This window comes from Canis lupus, chromosome 31, assembly GCF_011100685.1.
Source record: "Canis lupus familiaris isolate Mischka breed German Shepherd chromosome 31, alternate assembly UU_Cfam_GSD_1.0, whole genome shotgun sequence".
NCBI classification, from domain to species: domain Eukaryota; kingdom Metazoa; phylum Chordata; class Mammalia; order Carnivora; family Canidae; genus Canis; species Canis lupus.
Genome location: NC_049252.1, coordinates 8600197 through 8619255, shown reverse-complemented (window position 1 = coordinate 8619255; position 19059 = coordinate 8600197). Strand labels below are relative to the sequence as shown.

The following is a 19059-nucleotide window of genomic DNA, read 5'->3' as shown; positions in this document are numbered from 1 at the left end:
CCCAAACCTATATCCTTGACTCATCTAAAAATTGTGGTTTTTTTTTTTTTTAAACATCTATTCATTGAAGATAGAGAAATACACACAGAGAGAGAGAGCATGAGCAGGAGGAGAGGCAGAGGGAGAAGTAGACACCCTCCTGAGCCAGGAGCCCCATGCGGGGCTCGAACCCAGGACCTAGAGATCATGACCTGAGCCAAAGATTCATTATCTGAGCCTACAGGTGCCCTAAAAATCAGGTTCTCTGTACCGTAACAGTGATGTTTCTAATTTGATTTTTTGGTTTCCTGAAGAACTTTAATATAAAGGAGCTAGATACAATATTTCTAGATTCAGAGAACATTTTTAACATGTAGAGTTCGTTGCAGATACTTCTCCGCCTCCTCTGCCAGTTCCACTCTCCCTGGCTGGGCCCGGTATTACTCCAGGATCCCAATGGCCTCACCATTCTCCATCCTTGGCACTTCCCAATGTGTCACCATCCGACTGGCCAAATGAAAACTTCCATTCCCCAAGTGCTAAAAGCTGAACTCCAAGTAAAAGAGGACCTATAATCTGATTAAAATAATTCACAGTAAATTGCAAATCTCTTAATCCTCTTAGAGGCATTAACATTTTTTTAAGAGTGTGTGTGTGGGGGGGGGGTGGAACAATCAGCTATAACCTCTAATTGTTGGCATTTCTGTACAGCATAAACAATAATATCTTGCTTTATTCAGACAGAAATGGCTATCACACTGACATGGCAATCTGCCCAGAAATCTGTCTCCAACCTGTCAAATTAACCCTGAATTTTCTCTTAAGAACATTCACGCTTTTTCTGCTTTTGTTTGTTTGTTGCTTTTTAAATCTCTGGCAAGAGGTCTTAAAGTTTGAATTCTCCGTAGGGATAATTGTTATGTTCAGGGGTTGTAACTCAGGGTCTATACCAAGCAACTATCACAAAGTAGTTTCTTTAAAAGAAAAAAAAAAAAATCTTGATAAAGACTACTCATCAGGGGATCCCTGGGTGGCTCAGCGGTTTAGAGCCTACCTTTGGCCCAGGGCATGATCCTGGAGTTCCTGGATTGAGTCCTGAGTCCCACAGGAAGCTTGCTTCTCCCTCTGCCTGTGTCTCTGACTCTCTCTCATGAATAAATAAATAAAAAAATCTTAAAAAAAAGACTACTTATCAGCAATATAATAATAAAAACAATAATTCACACTTCAATAGATATTAGAACATGTTAAATACCCTTTTAAATATTTCACAAATATTAGCTTAATTAACCTTCATAGCATCCCTATGAACAGCTATCAAAATTATTTCTATTTTACTGATAAGGCAACCAAAAAGTGAGATATATAACCTGCTAAAGTGACATGGATGGTCAGCAGTGAGGCCAGGTATTTTAACTCTGAAGCCTACACCTTTGCAATCACTACATGCTACTGAGAGATGTAATGACTAGAAAAAACTCACTGATAAATATTTCAGTTCATTGTACTATTCCTGCGTTAAAAACTACAGAACTAAAATTCTGAAAGTGGTCTAAGTATCAACTGTTTCAATTTCTGAACTTTTAGAGATGAAGAAACCAACTCACTCTAGCATGGTAAAAAAGCAAGGTAGTGGCAGATTCAAAGCCAGCAACAACCATGTCTAAATCCAAGTGATGTTTTTTCACTTGTCATAGTACAGTTAGTCCATAGAAAAATCGTAGGAAAATCTATAAACTTCAAACAAAGGTAGACACTCAAAGTCCTATGCAACCTATTTTGTAGGATCCAGTAAATACATAGCTATTGGGAGCACCCCCCCCCCCTTTCAATTACTTTCAAATTTGGTGCTTTACAACATTTCTACCACAAGTTATTCCAGAAAAAAAAAAAAAATGAAGTAAACACAGGGATGAGGATTTGTGGTATTTGGTAATTCTGGTTTTTCTTCTTTCCAATTGTTTCCTTCTCTGTTTCTAGAATAAAACTTTACCCAAGAATAAGAGGGAGTAGTAATCCCTTTTAAAACTCCTGTCAAAGCAAATTAATTTATGTCCTGAATCACTTATTAATTCACTGAATGTGCTAGTTGTGATACTTAATTAGACATATACTCTCATGGTTGGAAAGGATATCTAGACAAGTAAATGCAATACAGCATGATTGCCCTCAAGATCATATACTCTTTCATAGGGTGCTAGAGAAAAATATATGGAAAACATCAAATCTATATAGGTGGGTGGGAGGAGTAGCTAAGGCTTTCTGGAGGAAGAAACATCTATATTGATTCATCAGGGGAAACAGGAATTGGAATGGAAAGCAGAAGAGGAAGAAGGAGAAAAAGGTATGGCCCTAGACAGAGCATTCCCTAAGAGCAGGAAAGCATCTAGAAAAGCCAGAGGAGGGCAGCCCAAGTGGCTTAGCAGTTTAGCACTGCCTGCAGCCCAGGGTGTGATCCTGGAGACTCCGGGATCGAGTCCCACGTCGGGCTCCCTGCATGGAGCCTGCTTCTGTGTCTCTGCCTCTCTCTCTCTCTCTCTCTCTGTGTGTCTCTATGAATAGATAAATAAAATCAAAAGAAAAAGAAAAGAAAAGAAAAGAAAAGAAAAGAAAAGAAAAGAAAAGGAAAGAAAAGAAAGAAAAGAAGAAAAGCCAGAGGACTTGGGAGGGTACTCACCTGGCTGAAGCTGGCTCACAGGCAGGAAACCCTCATTAGACAGATGTACAATATGATCACATCAATAATACCAATACATCTTAAACACAAAGTACTTCCCTGTGAGAAAATAACTCAAACATAACATTTCTGTGGTTCACAAAGAAGGAAGAAAGAGTCTTTATGTGGAAGGAAGTAGGGAAATGAAATTAGAGTTATGGTCCAGGGCAATAAAGATCAACCAGACTTAGGCTAATTAATTACTATATTCTCATTACGTTCTTCTAAAGGCTGCAGTTATCAACCGTAGGAATAATTTCCATATAAACACGGAAATCATGGCTACCCTTGGAGGTGATGAAGAATCTATTATTGACAAGCCATTTTGTCAGAGCATCAAATAATGCTCATCTTTAAACATGTCTCCTATGGACAATGAACTAACTGCTGCTGACGGTTTCCAGCTACAAATGAACCAGCATTCCTTGCTCAGGGCACATTACTGCTTCTGACCTCTTCCCCTGCCCGTGCCTTGACCTTCTCCCACTCAGACGCTATTCCCTGCCTTGTGCCTGTGAGCATCTTGTATTATTTGCGAGCTGTGGCTCCAGAATTTAGCATGAGGAGGGCGGCCCCTGATAGATGTCTAACAGGAGTAATACTCCTAATGATCCCCAATGGGACTCTGCCATAGTCTTCCCACCGGATGAGCCGTTTGAAGAAGGAAGAAATCCCACGTACTTTATAGTAAAACATAATGAAAAATAGAAATCTCCACGTAAAGGAACAGTTTACTTAGATTTGGTGAGAAATGATCAGGTTTTTTTTTTTTTTTTTTTTAAGAGTCCACAAAAGTTTCTTCATAGATGTTTAGCTTTGCAGTATATCTTGAACACCTGAGCAAATTATACCATTGCCTAAAGAAATCCTCCAAATGTTATTTTAGAAACATTTATGAATTATGCACAAGATTTCCTCAAGAAGTGCTAGATATGCTCTCAAGAACTGTGCATAAATCAATATTTTGTGAATTAAATAACATTTTCTATTAACAAATTATTTCAGAGATGTTTCATTTTCATTTCTGATCATTTTCAACTTGGTAATGATTACTGACCCTTTAGATTAAGCTTCTCTCCTGATGATATTCCTGTCAAATAGCTAATGATCTACAAACAAAAACAAAACAAATAAGGGAAACTAGATTTTCAAAAGCATCCTGCAATAAGTTCTTGCAAAAGTTGAAGGCTCCTTTGCAATTCAACCACAGCCTAAATTTTCTTAATTTATTTCTTCAAATTCCCTTCCTGTATTTTCTCAACCTGTAATTCAAATGCAGTGCAGTGGTGTGCCTCTTAATAGCAATCAGTAAACCTTTAGACTGTCTGTGTTGATAATTTCTCTTCTTAGTCAAGAATATATTTATTCAGTTCATCAGGGACTCTTAGCTCATCAAAGGGCTTGTCGGTTTGTTTTCTTTGTTTGTTAGCTTTAGGACAAAAGAATAAACACAAACAGTCAAAGTAATCACTCTGACTGGTTCAACAAATACAATTTGTAAACTGTAAATAGCTCTTAATATAGGCAGAAGCTTTTGGTTAAATAAATAAGCAATTATTTAACCATTTAACTAGTCACAATATAGTAAGGAAGGCCAAACATCAGAAAAGTTAAAGCTTCTAAAACACTAAAGATAACAGAAAGTGAAGGTATGTATACTTCTGTACTTAGAGTAGGAATGAGCAGCTACAGGCAGGTCAGTTCTAAGTGGGGTGGATGATGTAATACTGTCCCACAAACTGCTGACCTGTAGGGTCACATGAGGGGTTGAGATCTATTATTGTTATTAACAGTCTCAATTGCTCTCATGTATCAGTTACAATATTTTACCTAAAAATATGGATTTATGCCGTCTTGAAAACTCTGGAGGTCTATCTGTATTGGGCTCTATTTCTCCATGGGAACATCCAGCCAATCATCCCCCTCAGACCTAACTTGAGTCCTTCCTTACAAGCCCTGTGTAGACATTTGTTTTCAGCCACCACAAAATATTATCAGAGAAGAAAAAACAGAATCTCACAAATTTTATTTTGTTTTTCTTCCCCGCCAAGAATTGTGACTTCAGACCAGGAAGAGCAATTTTAAGTTGGTTCAGTGAGAAATCAAGGTGGGGAGGTAAGTATCTAGTTTCTTAATACATTTTAAATCTCTTGATCCAGAAAAGCATTACATCCCACAATACTGAGAGAACCTTTTAGATAAAATGAAAGATTAGAAGAGTGGGAAAAAGTTAAAGGCCTATCCACGTTTTTAACTACAAAAAAAGGTAGGATCCTCAAACTTCATGTTGCACTTTAGGACACGAACAAAATCATTAATAAAAACAGTAATAACAAAAACAACACAACCAAGGGAAACGACTCTTCAGCAAATGAGGAAAATTGGAAGAAACTATACCTGGAGAACAGCAGATTTAGAAAGAACACAACTGTCTTCAAATATTGAAACAGTTTCATGTAGAAACTAAACTAGATTCACCATGGACAGCTTTGGAGGGTAAAAACTAGGGCCAGGAAGACACAAAATAAAGCTGGGCTTCAGCTTAATATGAAAAAAGTGTTCATAAAAATTATAAATAGAATCTTCTATACTATGGGGACGTAGGTCCTGTCACAGAAAGTAACTAGAGTAGGATAAAGACTATATATTCTGGGTACTGCAGACAGGCCATAGGCAAAGAGAGATTGTTAATGTTCTATTGATTCTCTGACAGGTTATTGATAATAATATAGTATTATAACTAAATCTATTCATCAGTCCATGGCTACCCATACCCCCAAAGAAAATGGCCCCCAAAACCCCCATGTCTAATCAAGAATTTAATCATCATATTTACATTTATTTTATATCACTTCTTCACATGGCAGAAGCTTTTGTGGTCTAAACATAGGCCCCCAGAGCAGTCACACATGCCTCTATTAAATTATCTATATGGCAATCAACCATTCATCATCAATTTCTCAAGTACAAGGAATAAGCTTTCTTTTTTATTTTTATTTTTTTTTAGCTTTCTTTTTTTTAATAATCTGTTGTCTACTAAGGTTGATTAAATAAATAAAACAAATGTACAGAATTACTGAATAGCAAAATAAGACATCATAAGCGAAAATCTATAATTATGTAAAATTTACCTCTTGAAATAGATTGTCAGTAACTCAGATCACACTCCTGGATGCACCTCTCAAATTCTTCCCTTCACCTAACAAGATATCCCATTCTTTCTTTCAACTCTGGGAATCTACTCATTCCATAGAGTTTTTCCTGACCTAGTAAATCCCCTTGATCTATCGGTTCCCGAAAGGCATTTCTATTTCTCCCTTCTCTCACATCAAACATCCTTCATTCATATATTGCTAACAATTCACTGACATGATACGACATTCATTTTCCTATCTACATGTTCACAACCAGGATCTTTAATGAAAAGCCCTTATACAGTATCAGGTACATCTAACACATTCTTTAAAATATCTAATAGCAACAAAAGTTGACGGCTAGTTAATAATAATTTTTGATTGTCATCAAAAGGATTAAACCATGTTATTAAGCCCCATTAATAATAAACAAATAGTATTATCAAACACAAATGAATGGCTAACTGCAAGGCAATGAATACAGAGAAATAAATTTGTTATGAAGTATATTTTCAGACAAAGAGTAAAACCTTAAGGCTGAGAGACCCCAACTCCCATATAAAGGAAGATTTTGAATGTGATACCATTTTGATTAGCGGTACTGTGTAAGGAGCCAGGAACAGCTTCAATCTTCTCTTAAGCCTTATGTAAAGTAACAACCTATGGAATTAACAAAGAGTACAGATGTACCTCTCATCTACACTTTTGGAAATAACTGTGGAAGTCAGTGAGTTCAACTGAGAAAACCATACCTTAGAAATCATACAGAACAATCTTAGTCAAACATATGTATTTAAAGGAGTAAGAAAAAGCAAAAGAATAACATTTTAAAAACCAACTATATTACTTCTGAAAAGCTACTGATTACAGTACAGTTTTTGATAGTTAATACAGACTAGCAGGTTTCATTCACAGGGATCATGTTAACCAATGTTGCATTCTTTGTTTTTTATAAAATTTGTCATAATTAAGCTTCTGCTTAATGCGTTTTTATTATCTGTATTAATTTATTATCTGTAACAACTTATCACCAAGTAAGTAACCATCTATTTTCAAACTCAAAAAACAAAAATTCAACATGTTCCCAGGAGAAGTTAGATCCCAATGATAGTGAGGTTTTTTCCTATGTATAAGGAGACTTTTATTCACTTAGACAACTGAACTATCACAAAACCTACTTGGTTTTTTACTACTTCAAATGTACTCCACAAACAGAAAAGCACTGAATTCCACCAAACCATGCTATGGGGCTGGACCTATATGTTTCTATATTCTGTTCTGTATCATACCAGGATACATTCTTTGTTATGGGTTATCATGTGACAAGCAGAAGGGAGGAACAGATCATCACAGAGACCAGAAAAATCTGAAATCTAAAAAGGAACTAAAACAGCTTGGCAGCACAATCTACCACAATTCTGTATCACGGAAAGCATCACAGACACACAAGAATTTGATAGTCATATATACATTTGACAGTTTCATCTACAATCATATTCCTTTGAAGGGAAGAGTGCAGCGTGTCTGTAAAATGGTAAAGAACAAAAAATCTGGGATCAGACTTGTTGGTTTCAAATCCTCACTCTACTGAATGAGCTGACTGACCAGTCAAGACACCAACTTTTCTAACTTCATTTTCCGTATTGATAAACAGGGGGGATGATGGCAATGCCTTCATTCCTAATGCGATATTAAATAAGATAAGGCATGTTAAACACTTTGCTGTGGGGCATACGGTAAACACTATAAATTTTAGGCTTTACAATTATTATTTTAATTGATTCCTAGTCCTTCAATTAGGGTATGCATCAATTCATCATCTAATTAATCACTTTATTTTTTATCAGGATATATATTATATATATGCGTGTATATTAAGTATATATATGTATACATACATGTACTTAATAATTGTGTATATTTAAACATGTTAAATATGTCAAATGGTAAATGGTAAAAGGATAATTTTGAATATGAAATCCTAGGAAATGATGAGCTCCTCAGAATGAATGGCCAATAATAGGAGAAAAGACCAAAGGATGCAATGAATTTCGTTTTCCCTCTGGCCACACTAACCCTCACTTAAAGCTGCCCTCATGCTGCATTTATTCCACCCTAATTCACTGAGACTAATAGTGACAATGTTATCACAGGATGACCCCCCCCCCCCCTTTGGATAGTACCCAGGTGAAGGCTCTGACTCGCTCCTATTTTCCTTCTACATGTTTAGGCAATATATTATTAAGTTCACAAATTTAAAAACTTCTAATTCTAAACTCGGTATCAGACTGCTAAGGAAATTTTCACTTCTCTTCAAATATGAGGGGGAAAAAACCAATGAGTTCATCTTCCACAGCATGTACAAGTCAGTTTACTTTGTTCAGACAACCTGTTAATTGAAAGGTCTGGAGACACTAAAATTACTTCCCCCAACTCAAGTCACTTAAAGCTACCCAGAGGTGTGCAGTTAACACATACAAATGTGCCTTAACTCACTTTGTTATGTGAGTAAGCCCCATTGTAGTGAAGTTTCAGAGTAATAAAGACTGCCTTTTAAAGCAAGCCTGAGTAAACAAAATCCACTTTAGATCTCTGAAACTAAAAACAGTATATATTTTATAATTCCTCATGTAGGAAAGAGATTGCAGGCAGACACTTGTAGCCAAACTAAGGGTCAGCAACATCACTGGAAATGTGGAAAAGATACTGCAAGTTAAAACAAAAAATATAATTAGTGTGCAGGTTATTTATATTTGGAGATCAAGTTATAGGACTGAGCATATCTCATTCGCACCATATGATGTCAAACGATCCTTTCTTTTGTTAAAGATTTTATTTATTTATCCATGAGAGGCACAGAGGGAGACAGAGACAGTGACACAGGCAGAGGGAGAAGCAGGCTCTAATGTGGGGAGCCGATGCAGGACTTGATCCCAGGACCCTGGAATCACAACCTGAGCCAAAGACAGAGGCTCAGCCGCTAAGCCACCCAGGCATCCCGAAGCCAAATGATCTTGAAAGAGATATGTGTGGCCTGATTCTCTGATTCTTTGGCCCCATTTTCGTTTCAAACTCTACCTGGGGTTGCTAATAACATATAAGGACCTCAGTCACATCAGAGGGGAGTAACTGTAATAGGACCTCTGTTTCCTCTTCTGCTAAAATCCAGGAATGAGTTTACCAAGTTGATGTATCTTTCTATAATCGTGCAAAAAATTATGACCATACATAACACGCTGCAAAGAACTTTACGGTCATATAAACATTGTATTGTTATGCTTTTTTTTTTTTTTTTTTTTTTTATGATAGTAACAGAGGGAGAGAGAGAGAGGCAGAGACTCAGGCAAAGAGAGAAGCAGGCTCCATGCACCGAGAGCCCGACGTGGGATTCAATCCTGGGTCTCCAGGATCGCGCCCTGGGCCAAAGGCAGGCGCCAAACCGCTGCGCCACCCAGGGATCCCTGTATTGTTATGCTTATTGAAATTTTCAGTTAAATCAAGAGATGACATTTACCTAAAATGATTTTTAAAGTCCTAACTGGTCACGTGTGACAATTTTATTTCTCTTAAAATACTTTTCCTGGCATTAAAAGAAGAATAGATAGGGAAACAAGAATCTACAGCGTTAGAGATACAGACTGGGTCTAATAGTCTCAGGTAGAACCTCTTGCAGATAATTTTAGGGGAAAGTTCCAAGGACACCAAGCTCCTGCCATGGCTGACTGTGGATGAGCTGTCTTTGGTTCTCAGGCCATGTACAGATGAACTAAACACAGGCAGAGGCAGCCCATACTTTGAACTTGATGCTTTCTGAAATCCAATCAAAAGAGCATTTTGAGAAAGTGTAACCATCAGCTGCTATACTGACAGAAGTGCTTTAAGAAACATATTTTTTTCACGGCACCTGGGTGGCTCAGTGGTTGAGCATCTGCCTTTGGCTCAGGTCATGATCCCAGGGTCCTGGGATCAAGTCCCGCATCAGGCTCCTTGCGGGCAGCCTGATTCTCCCGCTGCCTATGTCTCTGCCTCTCTCTTATGAATAAATAAAATCTTAAAATATATATTTTTCCAGTAAAAAAGACTAATAACTAAAAACTAGATCCCCCAAATTCATGGTGTTTTTAGGAATCAAAGTCTACTCATCCTTATATGCTGCATACAAATCAATCACGTGACATAAAAAGAACATACTCCCACTTAACAGAACCACACTGCTCTGTTGACATTTGCTTGTAGCCATTGAAGGTGCTTTTAACGCTTCATTTAAGTGTCAAACTAGGTGACAGGCATTAAGGCTATAGGTTATTCTGCATCAAACTAGTAGCTAAAGAACATTTTCAACAATTGTTACCTTCCATACATACATTCTCCTCTAAATAACAAAATGAATTAATTAAATAAAATAAGCAGATACTCATTTTCGGCTCCAAGCCATGGACAGCTGTGAACACTGCAGAGGTACTTCTCTCATTGAATGAAATCAGAAAGCTATGCACAGTCAAGCTGTTCAAAATATTGTTTTATGTGTGGAACAACATTGTCATAAGATGTTTGGAAGCCAAGTAAAATCTCAGAAGTAAGGGAATCTGTAGCAGCCTGTTTTGGCTGAAGGGAAATGAGACTGAGCTCTCCCATGAAGCAAGCAACATGACACCTTCCAGTGTTAGAAATAGCCTTTTGGATGGTTAAAAAAAAAAAAAAAAAAATTTTTTTTTTTTTTTAAGAAAAGAGCAGAGAGCGAGAGAAAGGCAAGGAAGTGAAGATCAAAGTTATCTCCCTGTACACTAGAGATAATCTTTTTTCTTCCTCTTCAACAGCAAGATTGAAGGAAAGGACTGAAGATGGAGGGAGAAGGGGAAAAAGAAACCATGCTAATCCAGAATTGTAAAGAAAGGAGGTGGTCTTTTGATCTCCACAGGATGGCAACTTTATTGGCTATGCATAAGCAGTTTCCAACCAGCTGATCAACCAGGTATTAATGCTCAACCCTTCCATGATCAGTAACCATGAAGTGAGTCATCTGTGAACAGCAGTCAAGCAGAAGGCTCATCTACTACTAAATGACTGCCAGCTCATGCTCAACATAGAGGGGAAGAGCAACCCCAGGGGAAATGATTGTCTCTCCACAGGCTCTTCCTTGACGAGTGCCAATTATTTGCCTTGGGACTCGGAGCAAAATCTTTCTAATGTGCCTGAATGAGAATGGCATTCATTTTCCAAAATACAGCTTGGAATCTGTGTGCTTCGGCATCACCAGCAGTCAGTCTTTGGACTTTCTGTTCAGTCACTTCTTTTAAGCATGCTGGACAAATGCAGACCTGATAAAGGCTAGATGTGAATCGGTTCAATGTAAAGAACTGATTGTCTTGCCTGATGATCTAAGACTTTAAAGACCATTTACTTAATGGCAGGAAAAAATGCCCCCTTCCAGATTTTCAAGTGTTCAAACCACAGTCTTGTTTAGGTGGATTTTTTTTTGGATGAGTTTTAACATTAAAAGATATATATATATTGAACCATAATCTTTCTTTTTAAAATCTTTCTTTTCTCTCTTTCACCTGAGAAAGTACATGGTGGTTAAGAGTTTTGGAATTAGCTTGTTTCAAATCCCTGCTCTTCCACTTCTCCTAACCTCTCAGTGATGTAGTTTCTACAACTATAAAATAAGGATAAAGTAATACTTTATCACTAACAGTACTTATGTCATAAGGTTCCTATAAGCATTAATAGGATAAAGATGAATGCTCAATAAATGATAACATGTCTTCAGAGCAACAGAAGTAGACATTGTAGAGTTTCTTATGGTACCCCAAAATGCAAATTTCATATCATTTTTTAATGATTTTCTTCTTTTACTTTACTGATCTCCTCTAACCAAAAATGTTATGATACAGAAGTCAATTACCCACTTTTTCACTCCTTTATATAAATCAAGGTAGTCAATATTCTAAAGTTTTGTTAGACATAGCTTAAGAAAACTGTTCTATGAACTGAAAGATTTAAATATTTCGAACTGCTTTTGGTTTTAAAAATACAAGGTATTTAGTTCTTTATACAGTTGCTAAATATAGAATGTACACACAGACATCAAGTTTTCAGAAATCCACTTTCAGATTTGCTTCTTATAATGTATATGGTCAGAGGGTGTGGTTAGACACGGCTGCTCTCTCTGTTCCCACTCCACCTCTTCCTAATAGTTTAAAACTAGTTTAATTCTGGATCTATTTCCACTACACTTCTCTTGACTTCTGCTTCTGTTTCACTTTTTCTTCCCTTTCTTATTACCAAATTTCTTAATTTATTCTCACAGACTATCATAGATCTAATTTTAAGTTGAATAACAACTTTGATTCTATTCTTCTATAAGAAACCAAGCCTGCCAAGGCTGTTATACTTTAAAGAAGTAAACATTCTTAAAAGGTCCAGAAATCAACATGAGCATTACCTTAGTATCTTTTACCAACACAAATGACACAAGAAGACTCAACTATTTATGATCTTCACCAACAAGCTGCGATTCTATATTTCTTCCTCATCCCATCCCTGGTACCAGCATTTTTAATTTTAGATATCTGCTCAACGTCAAATAAACAAACAACCGTCACTGTAGGTTTGAAATATCATTTTGTAACAGCTTAACTCACACAAGAATATTTCATTTGTCATAGTGAACACTAAGGGAAAACTTCAGGTAAACTTTCTGTTCTAGATTTTAACCATAAGTATCTTACGTGTTAGAGAGCTCATCACCAAGAAATAAGGATATCTTAAAAGATGTCACAGTTTTCAGGTAAGTATATTTAAATGCCAAAAAGCTTATTTAAAAAAACTAATAAGAGGGGCAGCCCTGGTGGCTCGGTGATTTAGCGCCACCTTCGGCCCAGGGCGTGATCCTGGAGACCTGGGATCAAGTCCCACGTCAGGCTCCCTGCATGAAGCCTGCTTCTCCCTCAGCCTCTGTCTCTGCCTCTTTCTGTGTTTCTCATGAATAAATAAATTAATAAGTCAAAATTAATTAATTAATTAATTAATTAATTAGAAATTGTCAGGACTCACCAACGAATCTTGTGCAGAGGTCTTGGATGAGGAAAGACCAGAAACCCAGATGAGTGGCTCTGCATAGTGAAACTTATCTAAAAAGCATCCCTCCTCCCAAGAGAAAAAGATCCCCCACACACATATCAAAAGAAAAAAAAAGGAAGGAGGAAGAAAGATAGCACTGCATATTTTTGCTTTATGTGAAATTGAGATCTCATCCTTAAATTTGAACTGAAGGTCAATTACTTTTTCTCCTTAAAATCGGGTTTTAGAAAATGGAGTTGAGAAGAGGAAGTCAACCAGGGAAGAATGTTTAGAATCAGTCCCTGAGAGATTGCACAGATTCTTTTTCTTCAGTGCTACCCCAACGGCTCCACTCACCAAAAGTCTAGCTATCCACAGAAAAGAACATGCAGATATATAAACTCACTAGAGACGTTTACCTTAAAAAATGAATTTCTGAGTACTCATTTTTTTCCAAAATCTGTTTTCTAAAATAAAAACAGTTGTGGCATTTGATTAATAAATAAAAGGCTACAGAAAGTGAACTCAAACAGAATATTTGATGTTAAGTATGACATCAACACATCAAAATGGTTTTTAGTCTTTTTTGAAGAAAACTATAAAACATTGTTAGGTTGGCATCCAAGTTAAAAAAAAAAAAAAGAAGAAGAAGAAAAAGAAAGAAAGAAAAAAAAAAAAGAACTGACAACCAATAGATACTTTTACAGGTTAAATCTTGTTGAAGGCACCTTACCCCTCAGTACACTTTGATTTATTTAAGCTCACCACATTTCTCTTAAATACACTCCATTAACAAGTGATAGACTGTGATCTTAGGCTTGAGGCAAGATATGAAACACAATCTTTCAAGAACTTCATTCATTCCCTGCCCAGGTGTCTTGAGCACACCCAACTCTAGTCACTTATCTGAGTTCTGTGAAGTTTTATTCAAATCAATAGTGTGGCTTTAGAACAGCACACTGTCAGGAAATCACCCCAGCAGCCCAGCAATTTGGCCTCCCAAATCCTAGTCCTAGTCCTAGTCCTAGTCCAAGTCATAGCAGGAGTGAAAGTCATCAGAGGAATGATAAAGAGCTTCAGGTTAAAGAGGAGAAAGCACTTCCCAAAGACACCTCTGACCTGCAACCTGGTGAACCAAGCAGACAGGACACTCCTGTGGGGAAAACTCAGGCTTATTAAAAGTCATCTGTGACTTAAATGGAAAACTAAATTAGAAACAGCAAAGCCAGACATCAGTTAAGCTTTAAGATTAGAAATGCTACCTATCTGCTTAAATTACAAACCTCAGATACTAATTAATCAAATTATTAAATCTGAAAGGATGGTACACACACCCCCACACCCGCAGCCCCCCCCCGATATTTCCCCAAGACAGAATTTGCACACTGACGCGACCAGCCTTCAGTGATACCCTATTAGTGTGACCCTATCTTTAATCTACAGACGTGATAAAATGTCCCAACATATACAAACTCAGCTCAAACAGTGACTAAAGATCATTAATCCCCCTATCTTCAGGAATCTGCCCCTCCAGTCATTTATCACACTGACACTTCACTTTACACACGTGAATAAACTTTAACTGAGAAGGTGAATCAACAAAAATCTCAAAGGTATCTGAAGCTGTAAATTAAACTGGGGGAGACACAGCAAAGAGAGACAAATAGAGAGATCAGGTCCTAATGTTTTTGATTTGCATCCTCGGCTGGCCGGTGGGGGTGGGGAACCTATTCAGTCCTTCAGATCTGCAAACTAAGGGGAAAAAAAAAAAAAAACTACATTACAGAAAAGGGAAGCTGGAAGTAAGGAGAGGCAATCCCTAAGAGTGGGTTTAATCTATTCATCTATTCACTGTGAAATATATAAAAACTTCAGTTTTCTGTTGTCTTCAAAGGAATAACAATTTAATGAAGTTCTTAGTTTAGCTGCAACTGCTCCTGTTAGTCAGGAAGCATATTCAGTGGGCTAATTCTTTTAGGGATCTGCTATCACTTAGCTGATGTGCATTCTTCTCTTTTTCGGATTTCATTAAGTAAAATCCTTGGTCAAAATATAAACCATAGCCATGGACGGCGAAAAGCAAAAACCCACCTTTCAAAACTGTTTCATAATCGTGAAAATTGAGTGACTCAAAGTTACAGGCCCTGATGCAACTTGAAGCTCGGTATTCAACTATTAAAAAAAAAAAAAAATCCCCTGAGGTGTATTTGTGTGTGTGTGTGTGTGTGTGTGTGTGTGTGTGTTAAGGCCTGAAACCGGAGCCTTGATTGAAACCAGAATCTACCAAGAGGGAAGAAAGAAAAGTTGAGTCGTGGCTCACCCTTAGTAAAAGTTTCTTAGGGAGCCTGAAGAAAACTATTTTAAGTGTCAGAAGGACCTCATCGCAGCATCCTTCCAGCACTTCATATGGAGAGACTCAGTACCACCGTGTAATTAATCGCCAAAATCCTAAATTCAGCCTTCTGCTTTTCCCTCCCAAGGAAGATTCCCCGGCACTGACTGTTCCCCTTCAGATGCTTGGAACTGCCTGTGTTCCTTCTCGAGGCAGCCAGGCAGAGCGGTAGCTGATATCCCACCGTAAGGAGGAGTTATTTCCTGAAGTTTCTTCAGCATCGAATTTAATTACAGACTTTGGTTACACAAAACAACTACTAATAATCCCTGTACTGGGGAGAGGAGGGGGCGACCTGGGCGACCGGGTCCGGGAACCCTGGCGGGTCCCTGGGCCCCAAGCTCCCGGGGCGCACGTCTCCGTCTCCGGGGGAAGAGAGGAGGAAGGTCACGTTGGCTCATCCTGAGGGTCCCCCCCCCCACGGCCGCCCCCCGCCCCGGGAGCTCGGACCCCGCGAGCGCCCAGGGCGGCCAGGGCGGGCCCTGAACTTGGCGAAAGGCCGAGGTCCGCGCCGGGGCGTGGGGGTCTCGGGGGATGGGGGCAAAGGGCCGACCCAAGCGCAAACTAGGCACGGCCCTTCCGGCTTAAAACCCCGCCGGGGCTCGAGCCCCTCCGGCCTCCAGACGGGAGGTCGCCGAGATGCAGTCCGGGGTCTGCCGCCGCGGAGTGGGGAGGGGGCGTGCGGGGGTGACGGCAGGAGCGAGCGCGCCGTTACCTGAGCAGAGACAGAGCAATCCGAAGAGGTACAGGCGGGCGGGCTCCGCGATCATTGTCCTCGGGCGCGTCCTGCGTGCAGTCTCATGCCAAGAGGAGGGGCAGCGACGGGGCCCCCGAGCTCGCGCGGCCGCACACCCCACACGCCCCACGCAGAGGCTTAATGTGAGCGACGTGGGTCGATCCGCCAAGAGTTTTCGGGGCGACTGATGACTTGTCCGGCCCTTGCGGACGCCCGTCAGTGCCTCGGAGCCCCTCGCAGACCCGCAGCTCCGAGGCGCGGCTCCGGGCTCCGGGCTCCGGGCTCCGGGCTCCGGGCTCCGCGCTCCGCGCTCCGGGCTCCGCGCTCCGGGCTCCGGGCGCACAACAAAGGGCCGAGCGGACCAGCAGCCGCGCCGCTTCCTGCCCGCGGGCCCCGCCGAGCCCCCCGGCGCGCGCCCCCCGGCGAGCCCGAGCGCCGCGGCGAGGGCAGGCGCGGCGGCGGCGAGCTTGGGGCGTGAGGCCCGAGTCGGGAGCGCCCGGGCGCGGCTGCGGCTGCGGCTGCGGCTGCGGCTGCGGCTCCGGCTCCGGCTACGGCGCGGCGCGGTCTGCGGCTGGCCCCGGGCGGCGGCGGCGGCGGCGGCGGCGGCGCGGGAGGCGGCCGCGGGGCGCCGGCGGCTCGGGTGCTGCGGGGGCGCCTGGGCGGCCGGACGAGCGGGGGCGGCGGCGGCGGCGGCGGCGGTGGCCCGGGCCGGCGCCCGCTCCCATCACCTGCGGGACGAGCGGGGCGCGGAGGGCACGGGGGCCAGCGGCCGCGGCGCGGGCAGACGCGCGCCCCCCCGGGGCCCCCAGCGCCGCGCGCCGCTCAGCATCGCCCCGGGTCCCTCGCCCGCTGGGGCGCGCGCGGGCGCCCGGGGTCTCGGCGGCCGGGACGGCGCGGCGCGAAGTTCCGAGGGCGGCGGAGAGGCGGCCCCGACGCCGCGGGGCGGAGCGCGCAGGAGGCTGTGCGGAGGGCCCCGCCGAGCAGCCCCGAGCTCCGGGCTCTCCCGCCGCCGCAGCCGCCGCAGCCGCCTTAGCCGCCGCCGCTCCTCGGGCTCGCGGGCCTGTGGGTCTCCCGGGCGCCGGCCCCGGCCCCGGCCCCGGCCCCGGCCCCGCCCCGCCCCGCCGGCCCGCGAGCACTTAAAGGGGCCGCGCAGCCCGCCCCGCGCGGCGCTCTGGGCCCGACGCCGGCCGGCAGCTCCCGCTCGGCAGGTCCCGCTCGGCAGGTCCCGCTCGCGGCGATTGCGCCGCCCGCGCCGGGAGCCCGACTGCGGCCGCGGGGGAGGGCGCGCGCGCTCGCGACCCGAAGCCCAGACCCTCGGGACCTCCCTCGCCTGCTTCCCCCGCCCCCGGCTCCCCTGCACCTTTCCCCAAATGGAACCTCCCAGCCCAGGACTTCAGAAACCCTCCTGGTCCTCCTTAACCTCTTCCTGGCCGCTGCCCGGAGTTGGGAGAAACTCCGCTGGGCTCCGCCCTGCGTCAGTCACATTCTCTTTTTGGCCTTCGATCGAATGGGGGCCAGAAGCCGGTAGGACGGGGGGAGCGTGATGACTCCCGCGACCATATTAACCATCACACTCGTTGCCAAACAGTGGGGCACTGGGCCGCAGAAATCACTTGAGCTGCGGTTGCTGGCAGTCGTGTAGACCGTCTACCCAACTCGAGGGGCACAGGAGTGAGCCAGGGGGCCTCTTCTTTGTTTCACCAAGAGCCTCTCCTTCAACTCCTAGACTGTTAACAAATGGGGGAGTAATTCTGAAATAGGGACAAATGCAATAAAAAAAAATGAAAAAAAAATCCTTGACTATCCCCAAGTTTGCGGCTATAAGGGAAGCCATTCAGCATTGTCTAAACCAGCGGGTCTACACCCCATATACCCTCCCTGAAACCCCAACCCACCAGTTACTATTTCTGTTATCATGCCAAATCTCAGTCATCTCTACTCAAAAATAGAGACGCTTGAGATATTAACAAATTTTAACAAATCACACCCAAACCAAACTAAACCTGGCATATCTGAGGAGCAATCTTGCACTCATTCACTTTTTTTTCTATTAAGTAAAATACTGTAGGCAAAACACCTGAGACATGGTGTGTGCCCAATAAATGGTAAATGTTGGTATTTAGAACTGGTCTTTCAAGTGAATCACTACCTATAAAATTATGTACAATAATTTCAAAATTTGAAATTTGGTATCTATCTGAATATACCAGACCTGCTTTCAGTGATGATCTCTGGAAAGGAGAACTGCATGCTAGATGGGGGCGGGGGGGGGGGGGGGGGGGGGGGGGTAGGGAATGGGGATGGATTGGCTCTTTATGCTGTTGTGCTTCTCTATTTTTTTTTTAAGTGAGCACAAGCATTACCTAATGAAAGATAATCTTTTAAAAGCAAATTATACATTCATTATACATTCATTTTGGTTGCTGCTCCTACAACCAATGACCATGGAGTAGCATTTTGAAGAAAGAAACTCTGGTTAATAGCACCTATCTCTGAAAGTGAAAGATAGTTTAATCCTGGGAAAGCTAACTGCAAATTCAGTAAACAGGCCGGAGATAAGAATTCAAAGACTCCAACCAAAATCTGTCCAGCAGTAAAAACAAGAATGTGCCATAACTGCTGGAAAACATACATTGATTTGGTCTTTGTGAAAGGACATTTAGTGAGAAAGGTAGAATACATCTTTTTTCCCCTTGGGATAAAACATGCTTGTAAGATAAAGCTTACCCACTAACAGAAAATAAAAAAAGGTAGACCATGGTACTTGAGAAAGAGAGAGGGAAAAAATCCTCCAAATATTTTAAATAAAGATTTTTTGGGGAAAAAAAGATTTTGGGGAGAATCCCTGGGTGGTTCAGCAGTTTAGCGCCTACCGTTGGCCCAGGGTGCCGTCCTGGAGTCCCAGGATCAAGTCCCACATCCGGCTCCCTGCATGGAGCCTGCTTCTCCCTCTGCCTGGGTCTCTGCCTCTCTCTCCCTGTCTCTCATGAATGAATAAATAAAATCTTTAAAAAAAAAATAAAGATTTTTAACAACCACT

At 42.0% G+C, this 19059-nt stretch overlaps 1 protein-coding gene across 8 annotated transcripts in view; it reads right to left on the bottom strand.

Moving 5' to 3' along the window:
* Window positions 1-19059, bottom strand: part of ROBO1 (roundabout guidance receptor 1) — a 1125490-nt gene that overhangs the window by 389595 nt on the left and 716836 nt on the right. Inside the window, exon 1 of one of the 8 annotated variants that reach the window (XM_038581197.1) lies at window positions 15999-16380. The exons of the other annotated variants lie outside the window; for them this stretch is intronic. Within the exon in view, the coding sequence (XP_038437125.1) occupies window positions 15999-16053 (55 nt within the window). The 5' untranslated portion in view covers window positions 16054-16380. Of the gene's footprint in view, window positions 1-15998; window positions 16381-19059 lie in introns of those variants that run through there. 8 annotated transcript variants of the gene reach the window in all.